Source organism: Lactuca sativa, chromosome 9 (genome assembly GCF_002870075.4).
Source record: "Lactuca sativa cultivar Salinas chromosome 9, Lsat_Salinas_v11, whole genome shotgun sequence".
In the NCBI taxonomy this organism is placed as follows: domain Eukaryota; kingdom Viridiplantae; phylum Streptophyta; class Magnoliopsida; order Asterales; family Asteraceae; genus Lactuca; species Lactuca sativa.
The window spans coordinates 204,878,611-204,902,790 of NC_056631.2; the positions used below are offsets into that span (position 1 = coordinate 204,878,611).

General features: G+C 36.4%; 1 protein-coding gene across 1 annotated transcript; it reads right to left on the reverse strand.

Annotated features, from left to right (window-relative positions):
* Positions 1-13,322: 13,322 nt before the first annotated feature.
* On the reverse strand, positions 13,323-15,396 carry LOC111920551 (classical arabinogalactan protein 9). Its single transcript, XM_023916134.3, has 2 exons — positions 14,769-15,396; positions 13,323-13,600 (listed from the first exon to the last, which is right to left on the reverse strand). Exons 1-2 carry the CDS (start codon positions 15,285-15,287, stop codon positions 13,526-13,528), a joined length of 594 nt encoding a protein of 197 aa, XP_023771902.1. The 5' UTR covers positions 15,288-15,396; the 3' UTR covers positions 13,323-13,525.
* Positions 15,397-24,180: the final 8,784 nt, after the last annotated feature.

Genomic DNA, 24,180 nt, shown 5'->3' on the forward strand with positions numbered 1-24,180 from the left:
TAGGGTTCGACATCCTCGTCGAACACATCGACCTGTGCCCCAAGTCTGATATCATTTATAACATCCCCCTCTGACATGTATCACAATATTGTCCGCTTTGGGCACCTGGTACGAAAACTTCCCAGCGAGTCACCCATCCCTGAATTGTTCTCACCCTAGCATGCTTAATTGCAGATTTTTTATGGGATCGGATTCCCTCACGGCTTTAAAACACGTTGTGACAAGGAAGGTATCCACACCCCTTATAAGGAATGCTTAGTTCTCCTTCCAAGCTGATATGGGATCAGGTGCAACCCACCTAATTGTAGCATCCGAACCCTTGAGGTAATAAATCTTAATTTTGCACTTGGAAGAGGCTCACGACATGAACCATAGTGGTCACGTTGTGAGTAGGATCATTGACTGTTTGACCCATTTTCTCGAACCTCACGACATGAGACATAATGCCTCGCGACATGAGCCAGGCCTGATGGTCCCAAACCCTAAAAATCAAGTATAAAACAGAATGAGGAGGATAGGGTCACCCATCCTCAGCCTCTTTCACTCCCAAGACACTAAAAACCCTAAATTTAGCCAACTTGAGCCCTTGAGCCATTATTAGTGATATTGGTGTGTTTATTAGTGTTTTTGATTTCTTTGAAGAAGAAGAAGCTCTTGTGGTGGCTCCTTTTAGGGAAATAAGCCCTTCTTTGTGGACTTGTTGATCTTGTGAGCTTCTGTAAGTCTTAAAGATCCTATATTTTTTCATTTAAGCTTGCTAGATCAAGGTTTTGGCACCCTCCTTTGCATGGGATGTTGGTTTATCATGCATGGGATCCATAAAGTTGGCAACTTTATGGACCATTGAGTCATTTGTTGTGTTAGAATCCTTGGATCTAGATTTTGGTGCAAGTTATGGACTCCAAGTTTAAATATTGATGTTTATACCCACCTTTGGACCAAGCTAGTGTTTAAGTCATGCATTGGACATGCTTGACTGAAAATTTGTGATTTTTATGGTCCTTGAGACTAGATTTGGTATTTTGGAAAGTCCCAACGCACATCTTAAAGGAATAAGAGCTTAATGCTGACAAAACATGTCTCACGACGTGAGGCATAAGGCCTCACAACGTAAGCATAGCATTTGTCCCGATCTGTAACCCTGTGGTGAGTGAGGCTGAGTTGACTCATTGAGTAGGTCTGAGTCGAGTTGGATCTCACGACGTGAGCCTTGAATGGTCACGACGTGAGGATAGAGTAATAAGGATAGTTGACCATTGACCCTAGATGTTGACTTTTGACTTGAGTTTACTTTTGGTTAACTCTCGATTAAGAGGGTACGTCTAAGGGTTGCATTGCATGATTACCTAGGTGTGGAGTAGCCCGGTGTAGCTGATAGAGTGTGTAACAGTAGTTGACATTCGCTTGTGAGGTGAGTACCCCTTCGTAGAATTCGTGGGTCGAAGGCACCAAGGCCGGCCCACTAGTTATGATATAGTTAGATGATTGTCTTTGTGATAATTGTCTGGTATGCAAGTATTTGTTGATGTTTCTGTGAATAATTTCTTATGATATTATGTGGTGGTGGTAGGGGTGAAATAGACCTGGTATTCGATTATAATAGACCGAAAGGTAGGTCGAGCACCCAGATATGCTCGGCAGGGTAGGTCGAACAACCAAATATGTTCGGCATTATGTTGTTGTATGTGGTATGATGGGGGGAAACCACTAAGCTTTGTGTTTACAGTTTCATTTTGTGTTTCAGGTACTTCCAGCTTGAAGGGAAAAGGGTCGGCATGATCGCATCGCATCACACTATGATTTTCAGCAGTATAGCTTCTAGGAGGGACTTGTACTCTGATAACATTTTCTTATGACTTGTTTTGGATTTCTTGATATGGTTTCAGTACATTGATATGAATTTTGAAAATGATTATGTTTTCGTTTATGGGTTGAGTAACTTTAAAATTGAAATTTTTTGGTCGCATTTTTGGGATGTTACAGAACTTCTGCCAAAAATGAGATGTAAATCAAACATCTTGATCAGTTACAATGGAGACTGGAATACCATGCCAAGCAATAATCTCGTGTATATATAAATTGGCCAATTTCTCGGCCTAAGAACTCTCCCGAATGGCTAGAAAGTAGGCGCTCTTGGTTAGACGCTCCACGATAACCGATATCGTGTCGAATCCCTTAGCCGTCGGAGGTATCTTGGTGATGAAATACATAGCTATATGTTCCCATTTCCACATAGGAACCTCCAATGGCTACAACTTGCCATGCGGCCTCTGGTGCTCAGCCTTGACCATTCGACAGGTCAAGCACCTCTCGACATACCAGGCTATTTCTCTCTTCATGCACGACCACCAATAACTAAGCAGCAAATCCTGATACATCTTGGTGGCTAAAGGGGTGTATCGAAAACCTGGACTTGTGTGCCTCCTCCGGTATATTCTCCCTTATCCCAAAAAAAAATCTGGCACCCAAACCCATCAATATCGGGTCAGTAATCCATGACTGTCAGTAGCAAACCTGTCAATCTCACCCCTTAAGTTACTCCTGTTTCCAATTCTCCTTATTGGCTCCCTCGGCTTGAGCCTCCCTAATCAGATAAAGAAGGGGAGAATAAATCGTTATCCTCATACATAGACTCTCAATAGCAGAACTATCTGCCTTGCAACTCAAAGCATCAGAGACCACATTCGCATTCCTGGGGCGATACAAAATCTCGCAGTTGTAATCATTGACCACGTCAAGCCACCTACGCTGTCTCGTATTCAGATTCAGCTGATCCATGAGATATATCAAGCTTTTGTGATCTGTGTAGATAGTACATCAGACCCCATACAAGTAATGTTGCCAGACCTTGAGAGCAAACACCACTGCTCCCAACTCCAAATCATGAGTCAGGTAACGGAACTCATGCGGCTTCAGCTGCCGAGAAGCATAAGAAATAACTCTCACATGTTGCATAAGCATTGCTCCCAAACCAGTGATAGATGCATCACAAAATACCATAAAATACTCAACACCCTCGGGTAAGGTCAACACTGGGCCTCACACAACTTCTGACTCATTGCCTCCAATGCAGCCTGCTGATCAGGCTCCCAACAGAAATCCACACCCTTCCTCATCAAATGAGTGAGGGGTACCGTAATCTTGGAGAAGTCCTGAATAAATCTCTGATAATACCATGCCAATCCCAAGAAACTCCTAATCTCCGAGGGAGACTTTGGAACCTCCTACTACATCACGGCCTCAATCTTGGCGGATCAACCAAAATCCCGTTTTATTTAATGAGATGTACCAATAACTGGACCTCTCATAACCAAAACTCACACTTTAAGAACTTGGCATACAACCATTCTCGCCTCAAAAGTCCTATAAGCTCTTGAAGGTGCTCCTCGTGCTGCTCCCTGGTCTTGGAATACACCAAGATATCATCAATGAATACAATAACTGATCAATCGAGCATCGGCCTGCATACCCGATTCATCAAATCTATAAATGTCGCATGCGTATTGGTGAGCCCAAATGGCATCACCACAAACTCGTAATGACCATAACGAGTCCAAAACACGGTCTTCTCCACGTCTTCCTCTCTAACCCTCATCTGATGATACCATGACCTCAAATTGATCTTGGAGAACCAAGATGCACCGTGCAACTGATCAAAGATGTCATCAATCCGCAGGAGGGGATAAAGGTTCTTCATTGTCAACTTGTTCAACTTCTGGTAATCAATGCACATCCGGTGTGAAGCATCCTTCTTCTTAACGAACAAAATTGGTGCTCCCCACGGCAAACTGCTCGATCTAATAAACTACTTGCCCAATAGCTCCTGAAGCTTGGAGGATAACTCTTACATATCGGGTGGTGCCAATTACAGCCACACTTGGAACCAAATCAATCCTGAACTCAATCAGCCTCTATGGAGGCACGCCGGTAGCTCCTCCGGGAACACATCAGAAAACTCTCTAACAACATGCACATCTGAAACCGAAACCTGCTTCCCAACTTGAGTATCAACCACATAAGCAAGATAACCCATACAATCATGTTGAATATACTGTCGAGCCTAGGCGGCAAAACAAAAGGTTGATCCTAATCTTGTACCCTCTCCATAAATAACCAGTTCTCCCCCATTTGGGGTTCAGACTACTACCCACTGACCCTCGCAATCGATCATAGCCCTAAATATACTCAACCAGTCCATCCCTACGATCACACACACATCTCCCATGGGAATAGAGATCAGATCAATCAGGTAATTCACCCAAAAAATCTCCAAGACACAACCCTGAAAAACACTCGATGCAAAAATTGTGTGTTCATTGGCGATAGAAACGCGCAATGGACACTCCAGCTCCCCAAGAGTCATATCAAAAACCCTACTAAAAGACTGAGATACAAAGGACCGACTCGCACCCGAGTCGAATAGAACAAGAGCAGGCAAGGAATTCACTAAGAAGGTACCTAGCAGAATTATAAAAATAAGCATATCATAAAATAATTGATAGAATGAGAAATAGAAACATACCAGTAACAACGTTCGATGCCACCCTAGCCTCCTCTTTTATGAGCAAGAAAGCATGACCTCGAGCCCTCAGGGGCTTCATCCTACCCTGCCATCCATCAGTGATCCTCAATGTAGTCAGTGTTGGAGCCTGCGCCGGCCTCGTAGCGAGCAAGGGATACTTGGCCTTAATATGCCCAACTTGCTCGCAATGGTAACAAATCTGGGTACTTGATACTGGGACCTGTTGAAGACAATCCTTAGCATAATTCCCTTCCTTTCCATATTTTCCGCATCCAGATGAAGATCGGAAAACACCATCATGAACCTTGCCACACATGCCAGAAATGCAGCCCCTCTGTCCTCCAGATTTCGAATCAACGGGCTTGAACCGCTTTGCCATAGGTTGTGACTGCATAGGATCCTGCCTCAGCTCCCTCACCTGTAGCTTTATCTTAATCTACCTCCTCCTCATGGCCTCCTGTAGCTCAACAAGGGTACCATAACGTTGGGTGGACACAACTTGACTGGTATCCGTCTTGAGCATGCTCAAGTATCGGGTCATCTGAGCTTGATCAGATGCAGCAAACTCAGGGCAGAAGAGATCCCTCTCAGTAAACATCTTGGTGATCTCCGTCACCGTCTCAGTCCTATGTCCCAGATCCAAATACTCCTGAGCCAGCCTCTCCCTCTCCACCAATGGAACATACCTCACGCGAAACATATTAGAGAACGAGGAACAAATAGTAGAACTTTATTCGATGATATTGATGACCGGTGGGGTACGTTTTACATACATGAGTACTATGTTAGTATCCCCTCCTTTTTCCTTTCGGGTGAGCTTTGTGGGTTATCATTTCCATTTACGAAGTGATCAGATGAGTTTCGTGAGTCATATTTTCCATTTACGAACTGATCAGAAAAGCATCGTGAGTAATCTTTTAGACTATTTGATAGGGTGTATCTATATAATACCACTGTTAGGTATGTCTGACTCATCTTCTAGTCAACCAGATAGGGTGCGTCGGAATCTGAGCTTGATCAGAAGCAGCAAACTCAGGGCAAAAGAGATCCCTCTCATTAAACATCTTGGTGATCTCCATCACCGTCTCAGTCCTATGTCCCAGATCCAAATACTCCTGAGCCAGCCTCTCCCTCTCCACCAATGGAACATACCTCACGCGAAACATATTAGAGAACGAGGAACAAATAGTAGAACTTTATTCGATGATATTGATGATCGGTGGGGTACATTTTACATACCTGAGTACTATATTAGTATCCCCTCCTTTTTCCTTTCGGGTGAGCTTTGTGGGTTATCATTTCCATTTACAAAGTGATCAGATGAGTTTCGTGAGTCATATTTTCCATTTACGAAGTGATCAGAAGAGCATCGTGAGTAATCTTTTAGACTATTTGATAGGGTGTATCTATATAATACCACTGTTAGGTATGTCTGACTCATCTTCTAGTCAGCCAGATAGGGTGCATCGGAATCTGAGCTTGATCAGAAGCAGCAAACTCAGGGCATAAGAGATCCCTCTCAGTAAACATCTTGGTGATCTCTGTCACCTTCTCAGTCCTATGTCCTAGATCCAGATACTCCTGAGCCAGCCTCTCCCTCTCCACCAATGGAACATACCTCACATGAAACATATCAGAGAACGAGGAACAGATAATAGAACTTTATTCGATGATATTGATGGCCGGTGGGGTACATTTTACATACATGAGTACTATAATTAGTATCCCCTCCTTTTTCCTTTCGGATGAGCTTTGTGGGTTATCATATCCATTTACGAAGTGATCAGATGAGTTTCGTGAGTCATATTTTCCATTTACGAAGTGATCAGAAGAGCATCGTGAGTAATCTTTTAGACTATTTGATAGAGTGTATCTGTATAATACCACTGTTAGGTATGTCTGACTCATCTTCTAGTCAGCCAGATAGGGTGCGTCGGAGGGTAGAACTCTATTCAATAATACTTGTGATCAGACCACTACTAGGCATGTCTAAGTTATCTAGCAAAGTATAGATGACCACCCTTGACTTAACTGTTTTGTGTTGTTTATGAACAGTGGCTCATTCGAGTACTCCATTCCTCTCATTTGTTGCCTTTATTAATCTTTTCTTGTTGTCAAGGAATCCCCAAAGCTGTATAGGCAATTTTTTGTTTACAGTGATCCATCTAAATAAATCTTGTAATATCATTATAGGATCAGTGTGTGAGAAATGAGATAGAGTAGATTGTTTATAGATATGATATATGTGTATTATGGATAACAGTTGCTTTTCCAAGTTTGTTGATTATGGATTATTATCATAATGATATTGTGGGATTGAAAACCCTATGTATTTCACAAGGTTTCCTAACCTGACCCACTCATGTTATATGCATCACAGACAATGTAATATCCCAAAAATCACAATAAATTTTAACTTTTCAAAAGCAACTCATTTCATCCATAAAGTGTTTACAAAACCATTATTTCAAAAGTATTATTCAAAATCATAGTATCACAAGATCCAATGTCATAAAAACAGGAAGATGTGCATGATCATACCTTTACTTTCCCATGATCCTCTAAAGTACCTAAAATAATAAACTGAAATTGTAAGCCAAAACTTAGTGAGTTCCCCCAAAGTACCAACACACACACAAATAACAGCATATATTGGGTCCACAGCTAAAAGACTAGATTACCCATGAGTCTACAGTATGAGTCTGGCTTGACTAACGGGCCCAAAGCTCATATTTGACTTGCTCCCGAGCCCACAACATAAGTTTGGCTTGCCCTCCGGGCCCACAGCTTATGTATGGCTTGCTCCCGGGTTTGTTAGCTACCACACAAAGCAATACTACCTCAATCCAACCATACTATGTTGACATATACATAACATATAACATATATCCAACAACATATAAATATATAACCAGTTATCGGAAAACAAGCAGATTCACAGACCACGACGCATACTACATCCTATATACCAGGATACCAATCTACAGATCACTATAACATATCAACATCTTATAAAATAGGGTACACAATCTAGTGGGACGACATTGGTGCCTTCGAACCACAAGTACAGTGAGGAAAAACTCATCTCTCAGTCCAAACAAATAGTTGAATAAATCTCTTCTCCGAGTACTGACTCTACCTATCACCAATTAATCAAATCATGGCCTAACTTAACTTAATATCAAAATACCCAAAATACCCTTTGGTTAAATTTGGTCAAATCCTAGTCAGCGTCCAAAAAGTCAAAAGTCAAACTTGGTCAACAATGTTGAGTACGACCAGTGTACTCAGCTTGTACACTAAGCGTACACAGCTTGACTAGAAAAATGGACTGGTTGACCACGAACACCCAACGCTCTTGGGGAACACCCAACGTTCGTGTCTAAGTCCTTTCCTATCCATTAAGAGCTTAATCGTTAAAATATTTTGTCCCAAAATCCAGATACAACCCTAAAATAACGTCCTTATCCAAAAAGTTTCCAACATTATGGTCTTGCATGGCCATTAAGTGCCCAAACACAAAAACCCTAACTACTTAACCCATTAAGACCTTGTAACTCATGCATGGAAGGGAATAATGATCAAGACCACATTTTTATGCTTCTAAACACCTCAAACATCTGAAAGGATAACTTAAATGGATTGGAGTAGCTCATACTCAAAATACCAAACTAATGGGACCAAAAGAACACAAACTTCATGGCTAGACTAGATCTAAGCATAACTTCATCAAGTTTAAAGTTTTTTTTACCTCCAACTGATGTTAAATGGTGTTGCTACTCTAGATCCAAAGATTCCTACTCCTCCAAGATGATCTTCTCTTCTTCCTCACTCCTTCAAGGTCACCAAAACACACACAAAAAATGCTCAAGAAGGCTCTAAAAGTGGATTAGGGTTTGCTTGGGGACGAAGGTGGGTTGGAGGCTGATGAAAGAAGGTAGCTTTGGGACTTAAGGATGCTTAAATATTGGCCAAACCCTAAAAATTAGGGTTTGCACTCTGGCAACCTACGCCTACCATTCCCATGGAATGCCCATCGTTCGTGCCCAACTCCCATAATCTACAAAAATGCCATTTGGGTTTGATTTAGCAATTAATTCACATCCAAGGTATAAAATGAAATAAATTCTCATCCTTAGGGTTTGAAATGAAATACCTTAATGCCAAGATGTTACAGTAGCAGTGTTAAGACTGTTGAGGACTTGCATAGGATGCAGAGTGATTAAAGAGTTAACCTCCAATTATATTCAGGACTGTTAGGTCTTTACGCTGTAACATATGTTATATATTGGTTATGGAATCCTTAGAGTTTTGATATTTTTAAACAATCATTTGTATTCAAAATGCTGTAATTTACTGGGATTTTCTGCAAATGAAGATATTATGAATTTGAAAGCTTAAAAAAATTATGTTCTGGAAAATAGAGGATGTCACATTATGCCTGAGACGGGTATCCTAATACCCTACAAATTTGGTGTGATCGTCCAATTTTAAACCACATTAGGCTCTTTAAATTTTTTCCCTCTCTTGAGAAGTCCCATAGAGTTTAAAAATCATTGTGTCCTTATATTTACACATGTATACACGAATCACTATATGATGGTACAGTTAGAAGGAGTGTATCGATGCCTCCCATTTCGGTATTATGGATCCACCATAAAGACTCGTTTGTAACTGAATGAAAAACTATGTATAAGTCATCTTAAGTTATATATGTATATAAAAGTGAATTATAGTAGTGTGTGTGTGTATATATATATATATATATATATATATATATATATATATATATATATATATATATATATATAGAGAGAGAGAGAGAGCTAGGTTCATGTATTCAAAGTAATTATTGTGTTATTGTATGCATCAATGTAGGCCAATCATTTCAAAAGGGTAAATATGTAATCTTACATTTAATTAATTATGGTAAATATATAAATCAATTAATATCCCTTTAATTTAGGAATATCAGTTTTAATTAAAACCCAATTTCTAGTATATATATCCTCACGTCCGCCTCTTCCCTCTTCTTTTCTATTCATCGTCGCCCCCAACCTTTTCCTTCTCATCTCCCTCTCATCTGTACATGAAATTAGATCATCGATTACTTCACCACAGCCTCCTCCATCGATAATCATCGTTTTTTTTCTTCAAGATTCCACATGAGTGTCCACCCACCACCATTATCTACTTCTGATCTCCACCCATCAAGAAACCTAGGTTTCTTCTTCTTCTTCTCCCTTTCTTCCTTACTGATCATCACGTCCTTCTTCCTTACTTCGAATGTCGATTTCTTCCCCCATCGTCTACGGTTCTACTATATCGATATTTTTTCACGACGTTCCGATCATTGACGTCGGTGGTAGAAGAAGGCGGTCGACCAACGGTACCATGCCCAAGCGCCTATACAGGTAAACTCTGGCTCTCTCGATTTCTGCGCTTTTTTCAATAAGAATCGATTAATTTGAGGTTAAATAGGGGTTTTCAGAACATAAATAATCGTAGGGCGTCATCTCTATTACAAATTGCAAGTAAGAATTTTAGTTGTCAACATATGGTTGAAAATTAGCTCTGTGATCTCTACAGAGCAAGTGATGTATGTTGCAATGTTCATCAAATATTCTCCTTCTTAACAGGTTTGATCCTCTATCCATCCCCTTTGTTGGTTCGTTAACACTTTCAGCTGCAGGTCGGACCTGCAGACTGACCCTGCTTCTTCGAAGTTTAAATTTTAGTGATCAGGTGTGTCGTTTAGGGTTCAATCGAACCAATCGATTACACACCCCTGTATCGATAACAGGTTTGGTTTCTATCCCCCTTTCTTTATTTTTTCGTTTTACAAATCAAACCCCTAGCATTTTATATATGATTTACTTACCGATTTATGATCTTTTTCCATTTTGTAAGATGTTGTTTGAGTCTTTAAATGGTGTAAACATAGTTGGGAAGAATAGAAGCTTGAAATTATGCTCTAGGAAGTGAAAAGGAAACTCTTATTAGGTTTTTAAACTGGAGATATATGACCGAGCAGGTGACCTGAGCTTACCACCAGTAGCAAAGCTAACATATTGAAGAACACAAAAATAATTCTTTGAGAATATTGCACACCAGGTGTTTGTAGAAATGCCTGAAAGTGAACTTGATGTTCAAATTCTTGAAGAACACAAAAATAATTTATAAGTTCGTTATTTGTGTTACTTGATCTTAACATGTAGCATGAGTTCTCTTAGAATTACTAAAATTTGTTTTATTTTTGTTGTATAAAAGCATTCGCACATAGTTTTATTCTTATATAATTCAATTTCATGACAATTATTCTCATAGAATGAATGAAGTACATGATGATCAATGGCCCGAAGGTTGGATGAATGTGTGTGGGATAGACGTGAACAATCATCAATGGTCACCGATCTTCCACAAAAATGCACTACTCATTGTCATATGTAATAGTATATTCCAATAGCATAATCTACATATTATATTTGTTTGTTATTAGGGAGTGCTTCATTATTACAGAATAAAATATAAAGTTTTTATTTTTTTCAAGGATGTGATAGAAAAAATTTATCTTGTATCTAAAAACTTGTTTATTCTGCTAGAAGTAAGACTCTTTATTAGTTTATGGTTTGCATTATCATAGAATATCATTTAAAAAGAATATCATTCTGTCAGAATAAAACCGGATATGATTAAAAATTATGTTAGAATTATTTTAACTAAATTAATTTAAAAAAATCAAAATTCAAAAATTAAGATAATCAAAGATCAGTTAAAATTTGTAAATTTCTTTTTTTTTTTAAATTTGGGTTTCCTAATTTTAAGGCAATGCAAATATACAATATTGCTTTCTTTTAGTTAAATGGCCTTATTCTATTTTTCTTTTATGTAATAATATAGGTAAATTACTTTTTAAAATAAGAAAAATGATTGGTCTATATTGATGCATATAATTACACAATAATTAGTTAAAATAAAATAACATAAGCATATATATATATATATATATATATATATATATATATATATATATATATATATATATAATTACTAATTATATATAAAATTGTCGCCTTAAGTCACGCCTTACAGACAACATGACTCGTCACGAATCGTAAAAACTTGAGACTTAACATTATCAATAAATTGGGGAACCTCATTCACCATAAAGCCAACAACACTTTCCAGCTCTCATCGTTGTCAATAGAGGGTTAGAAACTACCAAGAAGTTGAATAAACTCTTCAGTCTCCCTTTCATCAACCCCTCCATGAATAAAACGACACCAAGACCTAGGGGTGAGCGCGGTGCGGTTCGGTGCGGTTATTAGTCAAAACCTCACCACTAACCGTAAATGCGGTTAATCCATTTTCAAAACCGTTTGGTGCGGTTATTTTTGCGGTGCGGTTATTTTTGCAGTGCGGTTAGGCGGTTTTTTTGCGGTGCGGTTTATTTTTTTGTGTTGTGGTTATTAACCACATAGATTTGGTGCAGTTATTTTTTGTGGTTTTTAACCACAATTTAGAGCTCAAACGGTTTTAAGAGTTTAACATATTTACTTGTAATAATAAAAAAAACCATAAGGTATAAGACAATTAACTTAAATCACAAACAACTAATATCTTAAAAACGTCAAAATAATAGTTATTAACAATAAATATCTTAAAATTGTCTAACTTCACTATTTTTCAAAGTTAAACATAACAAAAAACCAACACTTTTGTCTTCTAATATTTTTTTCATCTTTTATCGATGAAACTTGTCTTATTTTTAATATTTAATATATTAATAATTAATAAAAAAAATTGTATATAATATATGCGGTGCGGTGCGGTTTTTTTGCAGTTTTTGAAAACTAATAACCGCACCGCACCGCAAATTTGTGGTTTTTAAAAAACAGAAAACTTCACCATCGGTTTTTATTGCGGTTGTGGTTTATCGGTTGCGGTTTATACGGTTAGTTTTAGTTGCGGTACGGTTTTTGCTCACGGATGCCAAGACCAAGTACAACCATCAAACCACTTATCGGCTATGGAACAATCTATATTTTGCTCCAAGTTGATGTTGTCTCTACGGAACAATCTCTAAATTGCGCGAGACAAGTTTATGTTAGCTTTAGTTGTGTTGTGAGCTTGAGAGGCACAAAATCATGCTCACATAAGCTAAAATGACCACAGGGAACACAACGATCCATGGTAGCACCCCCATGTTGTTCCAAGTGGCATCATCCATGACAGTGTCCAATGGTAGAGATAGGCATGATCAAAACGGTGATACATTGTGCGGGGCTCACAAAACAAGATCTGTACACCAAAGTCTAACCAACTTTTCCCGCTAGATAACCAAAAGTAACTATCGGTCTTTGTATAAATTCATGATAAACTTCTTCACATAAAGTTACTCTACAAGGTATTCTGTATTTTAATCTCGGTTTTTTAGCTCTCACGGAGACACTTTTTCACATAAAACAAAAGTAATATATTTTGTACTTTGCAAAATCCAAATTGTGTTTTTTTTTAATCATCGCAAATCTGCTTTCATAATACTACATGTATTAGAGTTGGAATTACAGATTTTGGAAAATATTTTGATACACAAGCACTAAGATTATACAAATTAGTTTTGATATTCGATCCTACGTTTCTAACCAGAAACTCTCAGTTTCTTTTCGAGCAACTTTTCACAAACACAATTATTTTAAAGAACTTATTTAAAACTGTCGTGTATGATGTAGATTGCAACTTTAAGAAACATGTACGAGCAACTCAAGTACTCAACCCACACAACTCATATGACAATTCCTTTCCAAAATAGATCATAAAGTAGCAAAAATGAAAACAATATAAGTCGTCCACAATAATATCAGAATCAAAATTACAAGAAACATCATCATCCCCCCAAAAGAATGTATATAGCTACTCCAAATACAATGCAAAGGCATTCAACCATACTCCCCGAAAACTATATAGAACCCATCTCAATTCCATAAAAATATCCATCAATCTCTAGAATAACGAGTAAACAAGAGCACATCCAAAAACAATGCTCCCAACCATTGAACCCATCTTTTCTACGCCACTCTGCAATATCAATGCCAAAAGTCAGATCACAAAAATATGACCAATCTCACCGTTTTTTGTTCATAATCATGCACCAAAGTGATCAAAAGAGTTAATATCATAAACGCATAACAAACTATTTGTTTTTTATAAAACATTATTGTTTTAAAAAGTACCATATTTGGTTAACGAACTACACGTTTTTTTTTACAAAATACCATTAAAATCAAATGGTACACAAAGTTCCAACTGCTTAACTTATGATAGTACATTATCAATAAATAAATAAATAAATTAGTTGGGATCTAGCATTGGTTCTTGTTGTCCTTTATGGGCTAATCTCAAAGCTTTTAAATCTTTTTAGGGATTATTAAATTTGGATGTTTGTTGTTTGTACACATTAATTAATACTAACATTTGAAATCCTTTTGGCTTAAGATCTCCCATGGTTATCCTTCAGGAGAGAGAAACAAAGACATATATGAAGGAGATCTATGATCCTTTTGTTTTAGATCTCACTTGCTCTATTTTATTAAATAAAAATCTTTTGAGAAAAAAATGATTGTAGAATTGTGTACAAATCCATGAACTATATCTAAATAGTTATTGTATTGGGAAATAATTCTAACAGCTAATTTTATTTCTCCCAACACGCTTTAACTTTATTTTTCTTGATTTGTGTAATTACACCAGCCTTTTTTTAGGGGCCCAAGTGCAATAAGACAATACACCGTTCATTAATGTCATTTGTAAGTATTCTCGGATGCCTAAAAAACAAGACACACGTGATCACTACCTCAAAGACAAAAAGCCCAAGATACGATATGCCAACACCCGGCTCATGTTAGCCAGATACACAATTTTGCCACCCATGGCTACCGTGAGCATGCACAAATCAAGAATCTCACACACTATACACTATAGATCCAGTACATACTGATTTGAAGTTGAAGTTGACTTCAGTAAGTTCACGGTTGTTAACAAAATAATCAAAGGAGAATCGAAATTTTAAAAAAAAAAATTAGCTCAGATCTAATGCTAGCGCACGATAACAAGTGGATTTTAACTAATATACGCGGTTTACTTAGAGTGTTGAGACATTATTATAAGGGAAGTAATATTAATAAAGATTTTGTGGTTAAAATAGTGTAGAACCAGATCTAGCCAGTATAAGGGAAAGTGTACGTACCACATCGGTAGCAGATGGTGCCGGAGATAGATCGGTGGCTAGAGAAGGAGAAGGAGCACCGGTGGGAGGTGCCGGTGGGCTTGAAAGTAAAGGAGAAGGAGCAACCGTCGGAGTCACACTAGGAGTGGGAGATGAAACGGGGACAGGAGCAGGGGGGGAAGCGAGTGGAGCAGGTGGTGGTGAGGCGACAGGAGGAGGAGTAGCTGGTGGCGGTGATGCAACAGGAGGAGGAGTAGCAGGAGGTGGTGATGCAACAGGAGGAGGGGTAGCCGGTGGTGGTGAAGCAACAGGAGGAGGAGTAGTTGGTGGTGGTGAGGCAACGGTGGGAGGTGCGGCTACAGGGGGAGGAGTGGAGGTTGGTGGAGATGCGACTTGAGGTGGGGGAGCGGTGGTGGTAGGAGGAGGAGATGCGACGACTTGTGGTGGGGAAGTGGTGGGGGAGGAAGAGGGAGATTGACCGCCGACGGAGGAGATGACAATGCAGATGAAAGCCGTGAGGAAGACGGCGTTGCGATCCATGGTTAACGTGCGCCGCTGATGGTGGTATATGTTAACCTAAATGGTTGAAGATGAAGGTATGGATACAAAGTGGGAAGTGTTAATGTAAAAGTGTGTTAGGAAGAGTAAAGCAGGGTAATATTTATATATAGGGAGGGTCTTGATCTTGTTCTGGTGTGGTGGGGCTCACGATATTTTAGGTTACAACAGCAGTTTGTTGAGAGGAGAAAATGAAATAGTTAATCACACTCTAAAAATAAAATCTAAGAATATCGATATAAAAATTAAATATCTTATTTGTTGTTGTTATAAATCCTCATATACAATTATTTAATTAAATAATGAAATATGTTAATAAATATGAATGATATTTTATTATATTCATTATATAAGAGGATTAATAGGAAAAAAAGTAAAAAAAATATATTTATTTACGTTTATGTTTATGTTTATTTAATTATAAATTCATACGACATCTATCTAAACTTTTGTATATATTTTATAAGATATTGTTATTATACGTAATTATAAAATAGAGATCTATTCTAATAACTAAAGGTTTTTTACTATGTGTTATATTCTTATTCAATTTGTTAAATATCATTTTGTGGTTATTTTAAATTAATTTCTTTTTCACGTGTTATTTTATGAGTTTTTCTAGTTTAATACATTGCATATAATACTTTAATGTAATAATTACAATAAATATAGTAATAAATGAATATCAATTTCATTAATGGATTTACCTTTTTATTTCAAAATTCTCAAATTAAAGTCCGTTAGTTATTTTGTTTATTTATTTAAATTTAAAAAATAAAAAAATTTAATAATTCATTATTTTTCTTATTTTCTTATAAATACAAAGTTCATAAATATTTAAATATTTATATTTAATTTTTATTAATTAACTCATGTAATACATGGGTCTTACATCTAGTTATTTAATAAATTAGGGTTGTTTACAAATAGAAATTTTAGATTTGGATTCAGACAAAATTTTGGAAAATGATGGATAAAATCAATTATCTAAATATTTTGTATTTTTAAAATTGTTTGTTTTTTAATTACATGTTGTAATTATTTTGATATGGATATTAAGCGGTATGAGAAATTTAATAGTAATTAGACTATTTGTAAATAAGCCCAATTGTTTTTTTTTTTTGTATGTTTTGTCTTTTAGGCGCGCGTGTGTGTGTGTGTGTATATATATATATATATATATATATATATATATATATATATATATATATATATATATATATATAATGAATATTGAAGGTGTTTTGACAAATATATATAATTTTTATATGTTATTCACATATGAATAACATACAAACTTGCATATTTGTTTTGTGTTTTTAATAATCATATACTGATTCAGGTGAGAAAACATATTAATATCTGAATATAACGTCGTAATTTAGTTTATGCATTTCATCAAACAGTTGGAGTGCAAACAAGTTAACTATTTTAAAAATGTTAAAATATCAAGTTATCAATTCCAAATCATCATATACTTCCGATTTCGACTTCAGATGCGACATCATATCTCTGATCGATTTCTCAATTTGATTTTGATTTCCGAAAATCCGATTGGGAACCTGTGAGTACCGATTCCAAGTCCCTCAATGTCGACTGTGACTGCGAGTCCAGAACTCCGATTCCAATTTCATGAACAACGAAGAAATTCTGGTTTAGTTGAAGAAATCTGGATGATTATTGAAGGTTGGAGGAAAAATTTTGATGATGAACGAACAGTTATCGAATTCTCTATAGTTACGTATTTGAGATTGAAGGTTATTACGATATTTACAAGTTTGTCACCGTGTCTTTTATGCTTAGATTAAATGAGTGGCTGAGAATGATTCCCTCATTCTCAATCTTTTTTATTTTCTCAATTGAACCCACACACACACACACACACATATATATATATATATATATATATATACACACACACACGCGCACGCCTAAAAAACAAAACATACAAAAAAAAACAATTAGGCTTATTTACAAATAGTCTAATTACTTTTAAATTTCTCATACCGCTTAATATCCATATCAAAATAATTACAATATATATATATATATATATATATATATATATATATATATATATATATATATATATATATATATATATATATATATATATATATATATATTGTAATTATGAGAAATTTAATAGTAATTAGACTATTTGTAAATAAGCTCAATTGTTTTTTTTTTGTATGTTTTGTTTTTTAGGCGCGCGCGTGTGTGTGTGTATATATATATATATATATATATATATATATATATATATATATATATATATATATATATATATATATGGGGGTTCAATTGAGAAAATAAAAAAGATTGAGAATGAGGGAATCATTCTCAGCCACTCATTTAATCTAAGCATAAAAGACACGGTGACAAACTTGTAAATATCGTAATAACCTTCAATCTCAAATACGTAACTATAGAGAATTCGATAACTGTTCGTTCATCATCAAAATTTTTCCTCCAACCTTCAATAATCATCCAGATTTCTTCAACTAAACCGGAATTTCTTCGTTGTTCATGAAATTGGAATCGGAGTTCTGGACTCGCAGTCACAGTCGACATTGAGGGACTTGGAATCGGTACTCACAGGTTCCCAATCGGATTTTCGGAAATCAAAATCAAATTGAGAAATCGAACAGAGATATGATGTCGCATCTGAAGTCGAAATCGGAAGTATATGATGATTTGGATTTGATAACTTGATATTTTAACATTTTTAAAATAGTTAACTTGTTTGCACTCCAATTGTTTGATGAAATGCATAAACTAAATTACCACGTTATATTCAGATATGAATATGTTTTCTCACCTGAATCTGTATATGATTATTAAAAACACAAAACAAATATGCAAGTTTGTATGTTATTCATATGTGAATAACATATAAAAATTATATATATTTGTCAAAACACCTTCAATATTCATAAGTGAATATACCTTGTAATATTCATATGTGAATATATTGTGTAATATTCATAAGTGAACATATCATATAATATTCACAAGTGAATATACTCTGTAATATTCACATGTGATATATCATGTAATACTATGTAATATTCACATATGAAATATCATTTAATACTCATAAGTGAATATACCATCTAATATTCACAAGTGAATATATTATGTTAATATTCACAAGTGAATTCATCGTCCAATATTAAAATATGAATATACTATGTTTATTATATGCTATATTCATATATGAATGATACTTAAATTGTAAAAAAAAAAATATACTTTTTATTCATAAGTGAATAACGAATGTATTGTTATAAAACCTGATGCATTGTTATTCATTTATGAATAACGATAGCTGAGAATATAAAAAAATAAATTTTTTATTTTATCTTAAAACTATATCAATATGGATGTCTATTTGTAGAGAATAAAAAATAATGAATTTTGATATATTTAAAATCATTTTTTGATAAAAATAGCTTATAAAAATTAAAAAAAAAACGAAAAAAACTATGTTTTTGTATATATTAAGGTAATGATTAGCATCGTTTAAGGAAATATGTTATGTTGGAAAAACATGTGCATTCGTTTCCCATTTTCGTCGGTACGTTGGAGGCTTTTGTGGCAAAAATAAATGATTGGCTGAGAATGATTCCCCCATTCTCAACCTTTTTTTTTCTCAATTGAACCCTCCCCTATATATATATATATATATATATATATATATATATATATATATATATATATATATATATATATATATATATATATATATATATGGTTAGGTTCATTTGAGACAATAATGTTTTGTGAAACAACGGAACCAAAATCTCGACCACTCGTCTTGAATAATTTCAGGCTGGAATTAAATCAGATTACACCATAAGGAAGCACAAGGAGACGGTGACATTTTTGCAATTAAATGGAACTTCAGAGTTAGAATAAGGGCGCGGAGGGGCAGTAAGGGGATTTTATTGTCTATTTCATTCAGGTCGCAAAACATTTTATATCCTCTTTAATCTTCTTCATTCTGATCGGGATAACCCTAAGTAACCTCGATACGAATACCAAAATTTGTCTTATTCAATCTCGATCATCAACATCTTCTGCTTCGTTCTGATTCGAATTTTCAACATTGTTATTTTGATTCTAAAATTGGATTAAGTTCTCAAGCATCAACATTCCTAAATCAAATGAAATCGAAGCTTAGTTTTACAACAAATGGATCATTCTACAAAATCGGATTCATATTTTGTATCTACAGTTAATCCAGGTGGTTAGGGTTGTTGTTGTTGTTGGGGTTGTTGTTGTTGCTAAGCTTTGATCATTCTACAAAATCATATTCATATTTTGTATCTACAGTTAATTCGAGGATGGCTAGGGTTGTTGTTGCAGACGGGGTAAGGACGCCATGGTCAATGAGACGTTGTGCCAATCGTTTGGCACTATCGAAGGTAGTGGGGTTTGAGGTCAAAACATTCCCCTGAACTGGAGGCAACAGCCCTCAGATATACCTCTCTATCTTCTTTCCCTCCGTGGGAACCATGTTGGGACAGAGGGCCACCAGCTCGCTGAATCTGGCGGTATAAGAAACTATGTCGGAGCCCTTCATGGTTAGGCTCCACAGCTCCTGTTCCAACTTCTGGATCTCGCCCCTCGGGCAGTATTCCTCGATCATGAGGTCTTTTAGAGTTTCCCAGCCCATGTCGTTAGCCACTACAAGAGTGAGTGACTTGACATGGCTGTTCCACCATGTCAGGGCTTTCTCCTCAAAGGTGCAAGCGACAAACTTGACCTTACTCGCGGCAGGGCAAGAGCAAATCTCGAAGATCGACTCCGTCTTCTCGAACCATTGCGAGAGGGCAATGACTCCGCCAGTCCCCTTGAAGGGCTTCGACTTACAGTTAGTGAAGTCCTTGTAGTATCACTCTCTCGAGCGCACAAGGAGTTCACTTTGAGTAGAGTTAACAAGGGTTCCACCTCTGCTGGCATCAGTAGAGTGATATTGAGCCATGGATGTTGCCACAGCCACAGCCACTGCAACATTTAGAGTTGCGCGCATCGAATTACGGAGGAGGTGGTGGTGGTATTGGATTTGGAGTAATCGGAGGATTACGCCTTGTTGATTTGTGAGGAGGCATCCTTTAACTATAAGTTTAAAAGATGAACATGATAGTAAGAATCAATTGTAAGCATAGTGAGTGTGATCCATGGGCTAAATTGATATAGTCCAACAGTTAAATGAGTGTCTGTTTTGAAATAAAAACACAGTAGAAAAGTAGAGGAAACGCAAGAGTACAAATTTTTCCAACAGATTAGATAACTGTCAATATTACTGGTATTATTGATGTAACAAGTTCGGGGGGAAAAATGACCTAACAATAGGTCTTACATCATACCATAAGGGAACAGGTTGACAGTTCTTAGATTCCTAGTTAGAGTACTTGGAAAGTTGGAATATTTTACAGACAAAAGCTTCATAAAGCATAGTTAAGAAGGCTATTCCTTGAGTCAAAAGAAAAGATGTACTAAACATCTTCTAATGGCCATGGGAATTCCTCGGGCGAACCCTCAGATCTGCCAGTTGGCGAACCACTTCTTGAAGGTGTCGCTCATGAGCCCTCTGGCGAACTCGAAGTTCTATGACTTCAGCTCGGGAAGCAGCCAGCTATTGCTACAGAGTCTCATTGGTTTTCCTGGTCCTATCCATATCTTCTTCAAGACAGCGGACACGGAGCGTGTTGACACCAGAGTTGGAATCAATCTCCACGATTCGGCCGATGGCTGCTCGACCTTGCTCGATATTCCGAGCAATCCTGCGGACCATGACAGGCAAGACTCGGTCAGCTGAGCCACCCTCTTGGGGTAGGTTGTTGACTTCTGGCTCGGAGTCGGAACCATCTGAGAAGCCTTCTGCGAGGTGATCATCCAAAGGGATTGGATGGTCATCTTCCGGCTCATAGTCAAGCCATCCAGCATTGCCTTGATTTGGGAAGTACGGGTCGCCAGGAGGATGGAATCCAGCCATGATATCTATGCGAGAAAAGGGGTATAAGAATCTTATACATATAGACATACTGCTCAAGATAATTATAATAAAATATTTATCAGTTACTTCAATACTTGCATAGTGCATACCAGTTATATGTATTCAAAACATGATAGACCTTCGAATTAGTGACCCTAACTCTAAACCCACAACCAAACAAGGAACAGTGAGTAAAGAAAAGATCACAGATTCTAAGTCTATGACATCCTAGATACACATAACCTCAGCGTATCCACTTAGCAACTATTGACCTAAAATAAAGACCCTTTTAGTTCTCAGACAAGTAATTATAATAACACAAAATACTCCTATAGTATTTTAGGTTTATGTTTTGTTCTAATGTTTTCATTGTAGTAGTGTTGGTAAGTTTTTAGACTTGTTGCCATATCACAACCATTCCTGGGCATATGCTAATCACTTCTCGGACCAGCATAGTTGATCAGGCTATGCACTCCCAAAACTGACCATACATCACCAAGCCTACTTGTGACATTCAACAATCGTAATACTTTTGTTCTGCCCTGGTGACACTGATTTTAGTATGAATGCAGGTATGTATACTTAGTTAAATATTTTATTATTTAAAAGTATAAACTCTTGGTCAGAGTATTTTAATCCCATTGTGTTTATAGTTACTATATCTTTTATGGGTTGATATACTCAATTCACTATAAACAATGCTCTGATACCAATTTGTCACACCCCAAAACAAAGAACGGCAGAAACGTTCTGGGGCGGAGGACGTCATGTATAGTATCACAACACATAAATATAGTAAACAAATAAACAACATCATCCATTGCATTAATAATGTATTTTAATACAAGTGTGTTCTGTACAGTTATAGACACCAAAAATATGAATCAAAATAAAAGACGAGTCTTGAAAATGCTTCATCTTCTCAAAAGCTGGCATCGGTACTTGTCTACTGATGACCTGAGAATACAAGTTATTTTGAAAGATTTTATCAGCATAAAAGCTGGTGAGTCCATAAGTATTTAGTGTCATGTTTTGTATGAAAAATGTTTGTAGTGACTGTTTGTATTTCCTAGAAAACCCTATGTTTTCCATTAAAAGTAGCCTTCTACCAAGTCATCAAGTGAAATGTATGTTTTGTTCATTGTAAAAGTATGTATCTTTCCCAAGCGTGACTATTATTAGAAAATATAGTTTTTACATTACTCTTTATGTGACGAGATCACAAAGTAGATGTAAAGGGAAAATGATGAAGTATTGTAGTATAATAATATTATCACGACTATTGTATTAAATACCTTAAATCAATTGTTAAATTAAGGTCTAATGTGATGTAATTATAACCATACTTGATCGACCTAGTGAAACACGATGCTTGAAGACGTCGAGATGTTATGACATTCATCACCTGAAGACCTGCAGGTCCCACTGTAGCTAGCAACAAGGTGTAGGACGGTCAGTCTAGTATAGATCTGTACACGAATTCATGCTCTCCCTTCAGGAGACTCTGGATACAAGACGAGCCATGACAGAGATGTCGTGCCCCGAAGTAGTGCCTCACATTTATTGCATAGTGTGTATATAGTGTATGTAATAGTGTAGTGTATGTCTTTCCTGATCCTCATCATAGTGAGTTCTCTAGTGTACTATATAGTGTGTATGAATAGTATGTATTAGTGTATGTTCTCTCTGACTCTCATTATAGTGTGTTCAGTTGTATAGTGTAGTGTATTGTTTGCAGTATGTATTGACTCATGTATGTACTGACTCGTTGTATGTTACATTGTACTAGAAGTAGTAAGTAGTATATCACCAAACTATACCTATTATAGTTTACTAGTAAGATCATTTATATAGCTGAGTGTATTGAAATAAGACAGAAAGCTTTTATGTCTATACATATACACATGATATATAACTAAGGATCAAACGACACTCGGACAAACAATAGGGGACTCTAAGTCCACAACCAAACAAGGAACAAGAAATATAGTGTATTATCAGTCCTAAGTCCTTCAAACCTTACTTATATAACCATATATGTATTGGACATGATTTGATAGTATATAAGTTTAAAGAGTTTTGAAAGTAATGAATTGGAAACTAAAACTAAGTTTTATAAAGAGTTTAACATGTAAAAGTATTTGGAAATCATTTTGAAGTAGTTTTGTTGACAAGACAGTCTAAAGCATAGTAAATCCACTGGTATGCTAGTTATTAATCACATGTGATTGATATAATAAATAATATAATTGAACTTGTATTCCCCCCCCCCTATAAAAGCATTTAAAAACATAATAAAGGTTAATTAAGGGGTATCAACTCACCTGTAGTGAGTGGGTTGTACGGAACTGTTGGACAAGGTGCTAGGTGTCAAGTGAAGACTTTAACACACACAATGATCCTAGTTAACATATATGTATCCAATTAGTCATTTTACAATTAATTAACCAAGTTAAGACGCCCTAGGACATGGAAACACTTTGATTCAAGTGTTATAGGTACCAAAGGGTTGCATCTAAAGGTTGAATGGCAGGGCATTGAAGTTTATGGCCCAAGGACCACTCCTTATGGAGTTTACGGCCCAAGGTCATTTCCCCCATGAGTTTACGGCCGTAAACTCATGGTACTTATTGTCATTTGGTGGTTTAAGGTCTTATAAGTCAAGATTGAGCATCTATTGATCAAGTCCAAGCCTTAGGAAGCATTAGGGGCACAATATCACCACTTTGTAGAGTTTACGGACTAAGGACCATTTCCTTATGTGTTTACGGCCATAAATGCTTATGGGGACATGGTTTCTTCGTTGTTTAAGGTCCTACTCACTTCAAGGAAGGATCAAGACTAGCATCCAAGGCTTAGGAAGGGACTAGG